Source organism: Manacus candei, unplaced genomic scaffold, assembly GCF_025592945.1.
Source record: "Manacus candei isolate 608988 ecotype Guabito, Panama unplaced genomic scaffold, ASM2559294v1 h1tg000031l, whole genome shotgun sequence".
Taxonomy (NCBI): domain Eukaryota; kingdom Metazoa; phylum Chordata; class Aves; order Passeriformes; family Pipridae; genus Manacus; species Manacus candei.
The window spans coordinates 1562510-1577528 of record NW_026138079.1 but is presented as its reverse complement, the minus strand read 5'-3'; the positions used below and the strand labels follow the sequence as shown (position 1 = coordinate 1577528).

Sequence of the window (15019 nt, the reverse complement as noted above, 5' to 3'; positions counted from 1 at the left end):
TCTTTTCTTTTCTTTTCTTTTCTTTTCTTTTCTTTTCTTTTCTTTTCTTTTCTTTTCTTTTCTTTTCTTTTCTTTTCTTTTCTTTTCTTTTCTTCCCAAACCTTCCCTTCCCAAACCTTCCTTTCCCTTCCCTTTTTCTGTTTTTTCTTCCCTTCCCAAACCTTCCCAAACCTTCCCAAACCTTCCCTTCCCTTTTCCATTTTCCTTTTTCTTTTCTTCATTTTCCATTTTCCTCTTTTTCTTTTCTTTTCTTTTTTCTTTTTTCTTTTTTCTTTTTTCTTTTTTCTTTTTTCTTTTTTCTTTTTTCTTTTTTCTTTTTTCTTTTTTCTTTTTTCTTTTCTTTTCTTTTCTTTTCTTTTTTCTTTTCTTCCCAAACCTTCCCTTCCCAAACCTTCCCAAACCTTCCCTTCCCTTTTCCATTTTCCTCTTTTTTTCTTTTCTTTTCTTTTCTTTTCTTTTCTTTTCTTTTCTTTTCTTTTCTTTTCTTTTCTTTTCTTTTCTTTTCTTTTCTTTTCTTTTCTTTTCTTTTCTTTTCTTTTCTTTTCTTTTTTCTTTTCTATTTTATTTTATTTTATTTTATTTTATTTTTTGTAATTATTTCCTTTCCATTTCCCAGGATTAGGAACCCAACCTTCCTCTTCCTTTTGCCATTTCCAGCAGTTTTTATGGAAGCTGTGCTCCGCTCCTTGTCCCTTCCCAGCGGCTCTCCTGCAGCCCTTGGAGCCGAGCCCTGCTGTAAATCAGTAACCAGGATCATTCCTGCCATAAAATCCTTTTCCCTCCTGGGGGTTTCCCTTTTCTCCCTAATTTAGGAGCCGAACCAGCGGAGCTTGAAAACCAGGAGGAGGTTCAGGACGAGCCGCTGCATTCCTGCTCAAAGGAGCTGGGGTGGAACCCGAGGGTGGCGGCGACCTTGGGAGCCCAACCTGGCCCCAGCCAGGGAAAGGCACATTCCAGAGCTTCCCGGCTCGCCGGGAACGGCCGGGGGAGCGGCGGGAGGAGGGGGAGATCCCGGGAAAAGGGAAGAGATTGTGCCCATAGCGACCGAAGAAGCTGATGTGCATCGGGAACAGGAGCTTTGTGAACAGGAGCTTTGTGCGTCACCCGAGCTCCAGACGTTCCTAAACCACCTCGGCTCCTGCCCCGCAGAGCTTTTCACCACCCCACCGATGCCAAAGGAGAAAAAAAAAACCCATGAACTTCACGGCATTGATTTGGTTTAATGGCATTTTATTGTATTTTTAAGGAGGAGGGGCCCACGAGAACCTCAGGAGGTTCAACCAGTCCCAGAGCTGGGGCTGCCCCTGGGTCGGGGCAATCCCAGCCCTGAGCACGGACTGGGAGAAGAATTCCCTGAGAGCAGCCCTGGGGAGAAGGATTTGGGGGATTCTCGTGGGTGAAAAGGTGGAGATGAGTCAGCAGTGTGTGTTGGCAGCTCTGACATCCAACAGATCCTGGGCTGATCCCCCAGGAGAGGGGATTGTGCCCCTCTGCCCCTCGGGTGAGACCCCCCTGCAGAGCTGCTCCAGCCCTGGGGAACAGCCCAGCAAGGACATGGAGCTGCTGGAGAGAGGCCAGAGCAGGAACCAAGAGGATGCCAGGGCTGGAGCAGCTCTGCTGGGAGGAAAGGCTGGGAGAGCTGGGATTGTTCAGCCTGGAGAGGAGAAGCTTTGGGGTGACCTGATTGTGGCCTTGCAGGGCCTGAAGGGGCTCCAGGAAAGATGGAGAGAGACTATTTCCAAGGGCTGGAGGGACAGGACAAGGGGGAATGGCTTCAAACTGGCAGAGGGCAGGGAGAGATGGGATATTGGGAAGGAATTCCTGGCTGGGAGGGTGGGGAGCCCCTGGCCCAGGTTGCCCAGAGAAGCTGTGGCTGCCCCTGGATCCCTGGAAGTGTCCAAGGCCAGGTTGGATAAACTTGGAGCAACCTGGGCTGGTGGAAGGGGGTGGAATGGGATGATCCTTAAGGTCCCTTCCAACTCAAACCATTCCAGGATTCCATGATTCCACCTGATTGTGGCCTTCCAGGGCCTGAAGGAGCTCCAGGAAAGATGGAGAACTATTTCCAAGGGATGGAGGGACAGGACAAGGGGAATGGTTTCCAACTGCCAGAGGGCAGGGATAGATGGGATATTGGGAAGGAATTCCCGGCTGTGAGGGTGGGGAGGGGCTGGGATAGAATTCCCAGAGAAGCTGTGGCTGCCCCTGGATCCCTGGAAGTGTCCAAGGCCAGGTTGGACGGGGCTTGGAGCACCCTGGGCTGGTGGAAGGTGTCCCTGTCCATGGCAGGGGAGGGATGGGATGATCCTTAAGGTCCCTTCCAGCTCAGACCAGTCTGGGATTCTTCTCTGCCCTGGGACAACTCCCCCTCTCCCAAACCACAGGTTGCCCTTTCCAGGCAGCTCCTCCTTCCCAGGCTCTGCCTCCTGTTCCCTCCATCCATCGTTTTCCGGGACATTCCACGAAAAATCCTCTTCAGCAAAGCCCTCTTCAAACCAAGCCAGACATTTAAAGCGAGGTTAAAAAGTCCCCAAAATCCCAAAGGTCCCTCCCAATCTCCATTATTTGGTGATTTTGTGATTTTTTTTTTCTCCCTCCATTATTTCCATTTATTTATAATCGAGTCCGGTATAATCTGATTTTATTTTATTTTTAATTTTTTTTTTGCCTTTCCGACCGGCTGCCTTTCACCGGAGAAATTCGGATTTTTACAGTCGCAGGTAAACAAAAGCAGCGCTTTTGACCCCTCCGAGGTTTTATTTTGCCGCTAGATGGTGGTGTCAGCGCTCGGAACGTTCCCCTGGCTCCCTTCCAGGGAATATTTAACGATTTTCCCCCCGGGAAGCTTTTCCTGCGGGCAGAGAAATCATTAGAGTTAATCGCTGCCCATTTACACCGAAAGACACGCTCCGGCCTCAAATATTGAGGGGGAAAATCCGATTTTTGAACAAGAAAGGATGAATCTTTAAATCCTAAGTTTAGGGAGATTCAGGTTTATTTATACTTTATTTATTTTTTTTTCTGGTGCCTGCGACTGGGGGTTTTTAATTTGAATTAATTTGGGGTTTGAACTTTCAAGCTCTCAGGGCAAACAGCTCCTCGGTGATCACGATCTCAGCTTTCGGCTTAATTAATTATATTAATTGTGTTAAATATATTTAATATTTAATTAAATATAAATATAATAATATTCTATGTAATATTATAGTATATATTAATATATATTATGTAATAGTATATATAATACATGCAATATATATATAATATATGCAATAACCTCAGAGGGTTATTGCAATTCAGATGTCACATTTGTGGGTGCAGTAAGTTATTAATTATATTTAATACAATCGAATATTAAATATGTTTAATATTTAATTAAATATTTATATTTAATATTGTAATATATAATATAATATTATATATATTCTATATTATATATATTATATATATTATATATATTATATATATTATATATAATATATTAAAATACAGAATATATATAGAATATATAATATAGAATATATATAATATTACATATAATATATTATATATATTATATATATTTTATATATTATATAGAATATAGAATATAGATAATATTATATTATATATATCATATATTTTATATATATTATATATAATATAGAATATATATAATATTTATATATTTTATATATAATATAGAATATATATAATGTTATATTATATATTATATATATAATATAATTTTTTATATATAATATAGTATATATATAATATAGAAAATATATATTATATTATATATTATATATATTATATATTTTATATTTAATATATTATATATAATATAGAATAAATAATGTTATATATTATAATACAAAATATAAATATAAATATTTAATTAAATATTAAACATATTTAATATTAAATTATTTTGAAGTATAGTAAATTAAATATTAAACTATTTTATTATATTACATATAATTAATAACTTACTGCACCCACAAATGTGACACCTGAATTGCAATAACCAGCCGAGGGGAAATTAATATTTGGCCACGGTTTTCCCAACAGGAAGATTCCAGGCTGCAGTTCCAGGAATTTATCAGTGGGAGGTTTTGCTTCCTGACTTTTTCTAAATCTGTGTCCCATTAGATTTCCATTTCCTCAGGTGGAATTTCCACAGGGGGCTGGAAAATCCCCCCGGGAAGCACCTTTGACATCAAAGAACAGGGTTAAAAATGGCATTATTTTGGCTGCATTTAGCATGAAACACTTTCACATATTTCGATTTTTCTTTTAAAGGTACCACTTGTCCGAACTTTTGTGAAAATGGGATCGAAAACCCACGGATTTATGTCACAAGTGAGCACAAAAATATCCTGTATTTAGCTTATCTCTCCCCAAAAAAAAGACTTAAAACAGATTAGAGAGCAAAAAAAACCTGCAAATGAAGAGGAGGAAGTGGCAATTTTTTTTTCTCCTCCTCTGTGTGTTGGCTGAGATTTTAATTTATCAGTTTAAAACCTTTGATCTGTCAGAAAAAAAAGGTGAGAAGTGATAATTTCGAAGTTTATCCCCAGGAGTTTCTGGTGTTACCTTTGCCCAGAACTGTGAAAATTAGCTTTTTCCCCCCCGGTTTAATGCTGTGTTTTGGAAATAAACCCCAGATCTGTAGGAGTATTTTACTTTGAATATAATTGAAAATATTTGCTGTGCCAGCAGAAGTGACATATCCTAGTATTTTTATAGCCTGGATACGAGATCCAATCCCAGATTTGGCACAATAATGTTTTCCAAGTGTGCACTGACACATTTTCTCCACAAAAAAATTACAGTTAAAAGCTGTGATCTAGAATAACTATTAAATCAAGCTAATTATTTATACAGGCAGAGAGTGACAGGACAAGGGCAATGGTTTTAAGCTGAAGGAGGGCAGGTTTAGGGTAAATAAATTTATTTTAAAAGAACCCTGTGACCTCTGAAACTCATTTTTGGGCCTTCCTCTGGAAGGAGGTGCTGCAGATATATATATATATATATATATATATATATATATTTATATTTATATTTATATTTATATATTTATATATATTTATATACATACATATATATATATATATATATATACGTATACACATACACATATATATATATATATTTGCAATTGGCCTTTATGGCTTTATTAACCTAAGAAGGAATATTGTAAGAAAATATCTCCTCTAAGGATAAAATAATCACCAGCAGGAGGAGACACAACTGTACAAACAACATTATGGCCTTTTTTTAAATTCCAAGTTTCCTTCTGTTTGCCTGTTCCATGATCCATTTGTAGAACACCATAATAATATATAAGATAAAATAATAATATATAATACATACTAATATATTATAATAATATATAGTGTTTTTTAATTACGATATATTTATATATAGTATATTTTAATATATAGCATGTTTTAATATAGATTTAATATGTATTATATTATATATATAATATGTATTATATTATATATAATGTATATATATACACACTGTATGCTTACACTATAATATATAGTATTTATACTATATATACTGCACAGACAGTGTATCATATATACCATAATTTTATATATAGTATATGTATACTGTATATATACACTATGTATATGCCATATACACACTATATATGTATATAGTGTATATATAGTGTATATAGTGTATATATAGTGTATATAGTGTATATATATATGGTATATATATACATATATATAACACAGTCTACATATACATATATATATGCATCTATAGATACATAGATATGTATACATATATACATATATATAGATATATACATCTATATACACATATATACATACATATATATATACAGATATATACATGTATATATCTGTATATAGTATGTTGCTCGGTTACCAGTTGGGGCGAAGCCACGACAACTTTATATGCTATCTCTACAGTATATATAGTATTTATGGCATATTTCAGGTATATAATATATTATATATACGGTCTGTTGCTCTCCCTCACACCCGTTGCCCTCACTCAAGATGGCGGAAGGCGCCTCACCCGAACACCTGTTGCCACGGCGGCCGCCGCTTCCTATTGGCTGACACGGGGCGGGAGGGCGATGGCGGCGGCTTCCTATTGGCTCAGACGGCGCGGGGGTGAAGGAAACAAAATGGCGGCCGGAGGGGCGGGTGAAGCCGCCTCGGCAACGTCCGCTCAGCCGCCTCCGCGCGGCCCCGGCCATGGAGGAGCCGTCGCTCCGGGAGCCGCCGCCGCCGCCCGGGGAAGGGGAGGAGGAGGAGGGAGAGGAAGAGGAGGAGGAGGAGACGGACGCGGAGTGGAGCTTCGTTGACGGCGAGATGGAGGCGGTGGCGTTGCGGGACCTGCCCACCGCCACCATCGCCTGCAACCTGGACCCGCGCGTGTTCCAGGACGGGCCGTGCCGGGTGAGCGGGGCCGGGGGGCAGCGGGTGAGGGGCCGCCGCCGACCTCGGTGGGGCTCGGAGGGGAAAGGGCAGCGAGACAGCGCCCTGCCCTGCCCGGGATCCGCGCCTGGAATGCCGTCGGGTGTCGGGAACGAGCCCATCCCGCTCCGCAACTCCCTGACAGGAGCGGGGAGCCGGGGGGGGTCGGGCTCTGCTCCCAGGGAACAAGGGACAGGAGGAGAGGGAACGGCCTCCAGCTGTGCCAGGGGAGGCTCAGGTGGGACAGGAGGAGGAATTCCTTCATGGAAAAGGTTGTTAAACATTAGAACTGCCCGGGGAGGTTTGCAGTGCCCATCCCGGGGGGTGTCCGGGGAACGCCGGGACGCGGCGCTCGGTGCCCCGGGCTGGGCTGGGGCACATGGGCACATCCCGGAGCTCCTCTCCAGCCTCGGCGATTCAACACCAACGACCGTCCCCAGTTAATTCCTTTAATTCCCCAACCCTTAGCTCAGGGAGAAGCTCCGCAGAGACCGGAATGGGAAAAAAAATTGGCCCTGGGCCACCCTGTGCCGTTGTGGGCGAGGTTTTGGTTGTGGTCGAGGTTTTGGTTGGGGCACCCAAAAGCGCTTTATTTTTTGCTTTTTTTTTAAATACGTTTTTATGGTTGGTTTTCCTATCAGGCTCTTCTTTCCAGGTGTCTTTCATGCTGAGGGAGATGCTTAAGCTTTTTTTAAACGGGTGGGAGTTCAAGGGAATGGACTTGAAAAATCAGGCAATAATGGTGCTGGTTTGAAATCCCTTAAAATAATTGCCCCTGTCTTCGTGAAATACTCAACCCGCTGACAGTTAAAATGTATTAAAAATAGGAGATACGGCTACATTATATTGCAGTTTCTAAGGTTATGGAATTTTTAATGCCCAATATATTTTATCTTTTGGTGTTATCATAGAATTCCAGACTGGTTTGGGGTGGGAGGGACCTTAAAGATCCATGGGCAGGGACACCTTCCAGGATCCCAGGTTGCTCCGAGTTCCATCCAGCCCGGCCTTGGACACTCCCAGGGATGGGTCTCTGAACACTTAAACCATTTTTCAGTCTTTCTTTTTATTATTCCAATTAATCTCCGTCTCCACTAATTTAATTTAGACCAGGACAAAGTCTTGGGTATCCTTAAAACTACAATAAAAAATTGTTTTAAAAGTCTTTTCCCCCCCCCCCCCACTTCCTAAGAGCTGCAGCAGGAAGGGGTGCAGATTCCTTAAAATAATAACACATTAATTAGGTGTTCATCATTAATTAGATGTTCATCATCTCAGCATAAACTGTGTTCTCTTCCCCATGGATGACAACTTGTACAGTTACTGCATAAATCACATTTCTGAGGCAAAGGACGGAAGAATTCACTTGAACTTGAATAAATAGGTGTGTCCAAGAGGGAAGAAAAGCCTCAGAGTTTTATAAATAATGCAAAATAAAGGAAGAGAAGAGTTGAGGGACTTGGGACCCGGTGGTTTAAAACGTGCTGGTGGTGCACAGACATTTAATAGGTGGAAAAATGAGCTCAAGTGTCAGGGAACTGAACTTTTAACCACTGAAATACAGAATTTAGCTGCAGGTACAGAGGTGGGAAATAAAGCTGGAAATATGTGAATGCTGTGTAGGGAAACCCATTCATGGACTGGATTTGGTTGGAATTTGTTCTTTTGGCCAAATGTCAGGGAGTTGCAAAGAGAGAGAGAAGGTGGAACCGAGGCTGTGTCTCAGATTTTGGGGGTGGGAAAGGTGCCTTCAGCATTTTGGGTGGTGCTTGCATTTTTATATACATATATATTTTATTTATTTGCATATTTTAATATAACAAGGCTATATTAAAAGTGAGGAAAACCCCATATTCTTCCATGGTGTATCCAGTTTTCCCCACAGCATTTCCTGGCTCTGGTGTCTCAGAAAATGAAGATATTTTGTCACTTGGGTGTGTAAAGTGATGCTGACCACACTAAAATGAGTCCAAGATAATAATTTTAAATAATTTAAATTTAACACGTGGTTAGGGGCTTAATTTAAAGAAAACTCACTTGGTTTGCTGTAGGGTGTGAACAGAAAATTCAATTTACCCCAGCAAACAGTTGTGTGGAGCTTTGTGGTGTTGAAGGGACGAGGAAAGGGGTTGTAAAACAGACACCAGACACTGTTTTCTAAATATCCTGTGAGTTTGGGTGTGGTTTGCTGCTTTTCTGGGAGCTTCCTACTTTTCCCAGCTGTGTGTAACCCTCCTAAAATACCTTCTCTGTGTAATTAATGGTCCTTTTTCCCTTCAGAAGGCCCCTTAATAATCCTGGATTGCCCTATTTGGGGAGGGTTGATCCAATCAAAGGTGAGACAGGACAGCTATTTCTATTTTAACCCTCCCCAAACACTGCTCTGTGCTTGAAATGCTGCTTGAATTTGTTATTTCTCCCCTTTTTTGATTTTGTTTTAAAGTTTTTTTATCAGGCTGTCGAGGTCCCAGTTGAGAAATCTGAATTTTTATTTTGGTTTGTGACCAATCCCTTAAAAAACAGACCCTCTTACCGAGGGAAATTCTAATAAATGACAGTTTGTTATTTGCTTTATTCTCATAAGAAATAAAAATACCTCCAAATTGATTTTTTTTAATATCAGCCCCTAAATCTTCCAGAGAGCCCTTAAATACTCCCAAGTTTTTCTAAAGCACAATTTAGGAATACTTTTCAATTCTCTGTCTTTTGTTTTATTCTTAAGCACAAGAAATGAAGATTTTTTTTTTATCTCTAGGTTGGCAAACAACCTTGGAAAAATGCAAAAATGCCATTTTTGACTTGCTGAACCAATTTCTGTTTTCTGACCTGCAGCTTTTTGGTAGTTTTGCTGTTGATTTTTGCACTTTGAGGGATTGTAACCCCAGGTGAGTTTTATCTCTTAGAACTGGTCCTGTGTGCTCATTTATTTAAAAAAAATAAAGAATAAAAATTATAATAATCAGCTAATTATTAAAGCCAGCAATTCTGCTTTTTTATATCTTCCCATCCTCCTCAGCTGGTAATTCCATTTTTTCCAGAGCTTTTCTCTCTCAGTGGAGACACTCAGGGTGGTTTTTTTTTTCCTAGAACTTGTGCTGTCAAAGGGCAATAAATAAACTTCCATGGATTCTGGAATTCCAAAGGGATGTGCCACATTTCTTTCCCAACCTTAATAATTCCCTGAATTCTGCTCTTTTTTTCCCAAGTTCCTGCAAATCAATGAAAGCAGCAGCAGGTTTGCCATAATTAGCAAATACTCAGATTTATGGGTAACTTGAAAAGGGGCTTTTCTGTCACAGTAATGGTTTTTTCTCTGGGAAAACTTTGCTGGAAAGGTGGATAATTAAATCAATGTGGCCTGTTGGAAGTTGGAGTGAGGCAGTTTCCTGCAGGGTGTCCTCACATAACCCCAGGGGAACAGAGAAACTGGGATTATTTAGTGAAACAAATAAAAGAAATGTTCTATTTGTGCTTGAAACTAAAGCCTAAATAAGGTCAGAAATCCCTGGAGCTGTAGAACCAGGAAAAGCAGGGCTCAGGTGTGTAGAATCCTGATGATAAGATAATTTATTATACAATAATGTAATTTTATAGTATAACACAACTATTTAATGTGATATTTTAATGGAACGTTTTCATAAATATCATTATTTCACTGTTAATATTACTATATAATAATATAATTGTATAACTACAATATAACCATTTCACATAATATTTTAATGTAATGATCTCAATGTAAATATAATTCATTATCTAATAATATAATTTTACAACTATAAAGTAACAATTTAGTATCATATTTTCATAAATATAATGGTCTCAATATAAATAGAATTCATGATCTAATAATTAATTTTACAACTATAATGTAACAATTTAATATAATATCTTAATAAATATGATCTCAATGTAAATATAATTCATTCTCTAATAATATAATTTTATAACTAAAATGTAGCAATATAATATTTTCATAAATATAATGATCTCAATGCAAATATAATTCATTATCTAATAAATTTATAATATAACTATAGAGGACTATATCACTATAATATAACAATTTCACCTGATATTTTTATAAATATAATTTCAATGGAAATATAATGTATTTTATAATCTTTATTTTAGAACTGTAATAAATGTAATAGAATATTTTTATCAATATGATAATCTCAAGAGAAATATATTTTATATATTTATAATATATATTTATAATATATTATAATAATATATATTATAATATATATATTATATATGTTATATTATATATTATTATAATATATTATATATTATATTCTATTATATATTTGTAATTTATATATAATATATGTTATATATAATATATTTTATTATATAATATATATTTTGTAATATATTATATAGAATATATATATTATATATTTTATAATAGAAATAATATATTATTTATATATATTATATATTTTATATTATAAGATATATTTATATATTTTTAATTATATTTATAATTATATTAAATATATTTATAATATCCTAATTACACCTTCAAAATCCTGCTTTTCCTTCAGCTTTATGCAGCAAAACCTTGTTGGGAACTCCCCTAAAACTAAAGCTGTTAAATGAGCCACGTTTTTAGACCTTTGTAATGGATTTACAACCCACTGAAATAATCACGAGACGGATTTTGGTTTGGTTTTTTTTTTTTTAATACTTCAGGAATTCCTGGACTTAATTGTACTTGCCAGGAAGTTGGTGAGATTTCCCAGGAGTTTGTACCAAACTTTTCTTTTCTCAGCTCACCCTCAATTTCTGGGAATCTCTTCCTGGCCCCGTCACGTGGGCTCGTTAATCCTTTTCCTCAGAGCTCCTTCAAACCCTCTTAGATCCCATTCAAAGGAAGGGATTTCAGAATAAGAGGAATATTTTTACAGCTCTGCCTGGGCCAAAACCTTCCCTGAGGGGGTGTCAAACTGACTTCTTGGCCCCTGGGCCTTTCTCCACATATTTTGAAGGGTTTCATTCTTCCTCTGCCAAAAAAAATCAATATATTTTGACAGTGTTGAGAGTTGTTTCAACGCTGCTGCTTTCTAAAAAAAAGCCCAGGGTTAAGACTGTTGGTTCAGTCACATCCCAGTAATCTGGTTTTATTTTGAACAGTAAAACCATTAAAAAATTAAAGCAATATATATTTTAATAGATATAATATTTCATATTATATATATTAAATGTATTATATTAATATTGAAGTATATTAATATTGAGTCATATTAATATTCTCACATATATTAAAATATATTAATATATTAATATATCAATATAAGATATATTTATTTGTATATAAATATATATTTAATAATATAATATATATTTAATAATATAATATATTTATATATTATATATTATATATTATATATTTTGTATAGTATATCATATATATAATATATTATATTTTTATATATTATATACAAATATATAATATGTATTATATATTATATGTAAATATATAATATATATTATATATTATATATAAATAAATTATGTATATTATATATTATATAAAAATATATTATATTATTTAATATATTATATACATTATATATTTATATAATATATAATATATATTATATATTTATATATAATATATTTAATAATATAATGTATCTATATATAGTATAATATATAAATATATTAATATATTAAAATATATTTTCAGATATTAAAAAGTTGGGAATATTAATGTTAAGAATGGAAGTGGAACTGATTTGTGAGTGGTGTCTGGTATATAATACGTGTAATATATATGTGCACAAGGTATATAATAAATATAAATTATATAATAACTTGGAATACATTTTAAAAGCACAGGGATTTAGGGCAGAGCTTTTCTGGGAGGTTTAATTCCCTGGTTTAGTACCTGATTTATGGCTTTTATTTCTTCCTCCCAGCACTTTTTACTGCCCAAGATAAGCCAGAATGACTTTTTTTTAATTAATTAGTGAGTCATTATTTATTACTGGCCCCACTCATAAAGCAGAGCTGTCAATACTCAGCCAATTTGATTTATTAAAATTTATCAGGGATGAATCATCTTCTTCTTCCCTTTGCAGATTTTCAGGTGGTTCATGAGTTGGATTTGAGGTGGTTTTGCTTTTTGAGGTTTTTGATAGATTGATATTGGAAAAAAATCACCTCAGGATGCTTAATTAAAAAAAATAATCAGGCTTTGACTTTTAGATACAGGCAGGTAAAACAAAAAAAAATGACTTTATTTTATTTTATTGGCCATTCTGGAAACTTCTGTGAAGGTCTGGTTTCGAAATAAATCTCTGTATAAAGACCTCTTAAAAATCAGGATGTTTTCCAAGTAAAAACTGGCTGAAAGGCAAGAACTGTTTCTTTTTATTTTATTTTTTTTTCCTAGAGTTGCTGCTTCCTTTCTCTGTAGAAATAGAAAGCTGGAGCAGCTGAGCTGGTGAAGTGCCAGGAGATAAAAACTGGATTGTTAAAATAAATAGTTTTTTTTCCCTATTTCCATTTTTTTTTTAGGTGAAGAATCCCTGTAGTTAAATAAAACACTTATGTGGGTTTGTAGTTAAAATAACCCCTCCCTTCTGGTAACCCAAAAAATGTAGATAATATTATTAAATACATTAAGGCCATCTCTGATATTTTTTATAGAGTTTGATAATTATTATTATTGCTTTTGTCTGGACTGTGATAATTCCTCCGAGCTGGTGGCAGCAGGAATATTTCCATTACCATGGAAAGCTCAGGTTAGTTTTTAGTCCTGGGAATATTTGTTGTAATATTCCAGTTCAGGGAGGAGGATGACAGGAAATAACAGGCCAAAGAAGACAGGAATTAAAATGCACATTTCTGGCAGGTTGGGATGTTAAATAGGCACAGATTTTCTTGGGCCCACGAGAACTTGGAGAGGGAATTAGTGTGAGAACGAGGGAATCGGTGGGAACTCCTGGGGGGTGTTTTCCCAATTCCTGAGGGGATGTTTTCTCCCAATTCCTGAGGGGATGTTTTCTCCCAATTCCTGAGGGGATGTTTTCTCCCAATTCCTGAGGGGATGTTTTCTCCCAATTCCTGAGGGGATGTTTTCTCCCAATTCCTGAGGAGATGTTTTCTCCCAATTCCTGAGGGGATGTTTTCTCCCAGTTCCTGAGGGGTGTTCTCCCACCTCCTGAGGGGACATTATTCCAATTCCTGGGGGCCGTTTTCCCAGTTCCTGGGGGCCGTTTTCCCAATTCCTGGGGGCCGTTCTCCCAATTCCTGAGGGCCATTCTCCCAATTCCTGAGGGCCGTTCTCCCAATTCCTGGGGGCCGTTCTCCCAATTCCTGATGGCTGTTCTCCCACCCCCTGAGGGCTGTTCTCCCACCCCCTGAGGGCTGTTCTCCCACCCCCTGAGGGCTGTTCTCCCACCCCCTGAGGGCTGTTCTCCCACCCCCTGAGGGCTGTTCTCCCACCCCCTGAGGGCTGTTCTCCCACCCCCTGAGGGCTGTTCTCCCACCTCCTGAGGGGTGTTCTCCCAGCTCCCGAGGGGTGTTCTCCCAATTCCCGAGGGGTGTTCTCCCAATTCCCGAGGGGTGTTCTCCCAATTCCTGAGGGGTGTTCTCCCAATTCCTGAGGGGTGTTCTCCCAATTCCTGAGGGGTGTTCTCCCAATTCCTGAGGGGTGTTCTCCCAATTCCTGGGGGCTGTTCTCCCAATTCCTGGGGGCTGTTTTCCCAATTCCTGGGGGCTGTTCTCCCAATTCCTGAGGGCTGTTCTTCCAGCTCCTGAGGGGATGTTTTCTCCCACCTCCTGAGGGTTGTTCTCCCAGTTCCTAAGGGGTGTTCTCCCAGTTCCTGAGAGTTGTTCTCCTACCTCCTGGCGGGATGTTCTCCCAGCTCCTGAGGGGTGTGGACACCCCTTTGCAGGATGGGGTTTATTTTTCATGGAGTTCCTGTCTCAGCCCACTTTTCCCTTGGGCCACATCCCGTCCAGCCCATTGCAGGCATCTCTTGGCTCATGGAAACTCTGATTAAGGGCTTGGATTTTCCTCAGCTCCAGGTGCCAGGGAAACAGCTGCTGGTGCAGGCAGTGGAAAGTCTGAATAACTCCAGCCTGGGGTTGTGTAAGCCAAGGAATAATCGGATCAGAGCAGGTTAAATCATCAGACTTCTATTAAAAACAATGAGTGTGTGTTCACTCCTCATCACAGCACATCAAACACACTAAGGAGAGCCCATCAATAAGGCAGGAATAAAGCTTTTCCCATCAGGATTTGGGGATTTTTCCATGGGGAAGGGAAGGGAGGAGAAGGTATATAATATATATAAGGTGTATATTGACTTTGAGTACATTTAAAAAGCTTTTTTTTTGCTATATCTCAATAGAAACCCGCTTTTAGGAACCTCACCTAGAGCAGAGGAAGTGCAGGAATTCTTCAGGAGATGGTTCAGGAGAGATTGTTCCTTAATTAACTGCTTGGGATGCAGTTCAGTCGTGTTTTCCTTCCTTCCAAAGGAAAATTCCATTTTCATCTGCTGGGCTGCAGTGAATGTTTTCATCTCCCCTGCTGGAAAAAA

The 15019-nt window shown here is 38.0% G+C and overlaps 1 protein-coding gene across 1 annotated transcript; it reads left to right on the top strand.

Moving 5' to 3' along the window:
* The first annotated feature begins 6156 nt into the window (after nucleotides 1-6156).
* LOC127472694 (calcipressin-1-like) lies at nucleotides 6157-10070 on the top strand. The gene is made up of 2 exons (XM_051791285.1): nucleotides 6157-6437; nucleotides 9211-10070. Exons 1-2 carry the CDS (start codon nucleotides 6234-6236, stop codon nucleotides 9259-9261), a joined length of 255 nt encoding a protein of 84 aa, XP_051647245.1. The 5' UTR covers nucleotides 6157-6233; the 3' UTR covers nucleotides 9262-10070.
* The last annotated feature ends 4949 nt before the right edge of the window (nucleotides 10071-15019 follow it).

What these genes read in the sequence shown, in the direction of transcription:
- LOC127472694 (XM_051791285.1), top strand. Translation starts at nt 6,234, where the DNA reads ATGGAGGAGCCGTCGCTCCGGGAGCCGCCGCCGCCGCCCGGGGAAGGG. An exon ending in TCCAGGACGGGCCGTGCCGG is followed by an intron (nt 6,438 to 9,210) that starts GTGAGCGGGGCC and finishes TTTTATCTCTAG; the next exon opens with GTTGGCAAACAACCTTGGAA.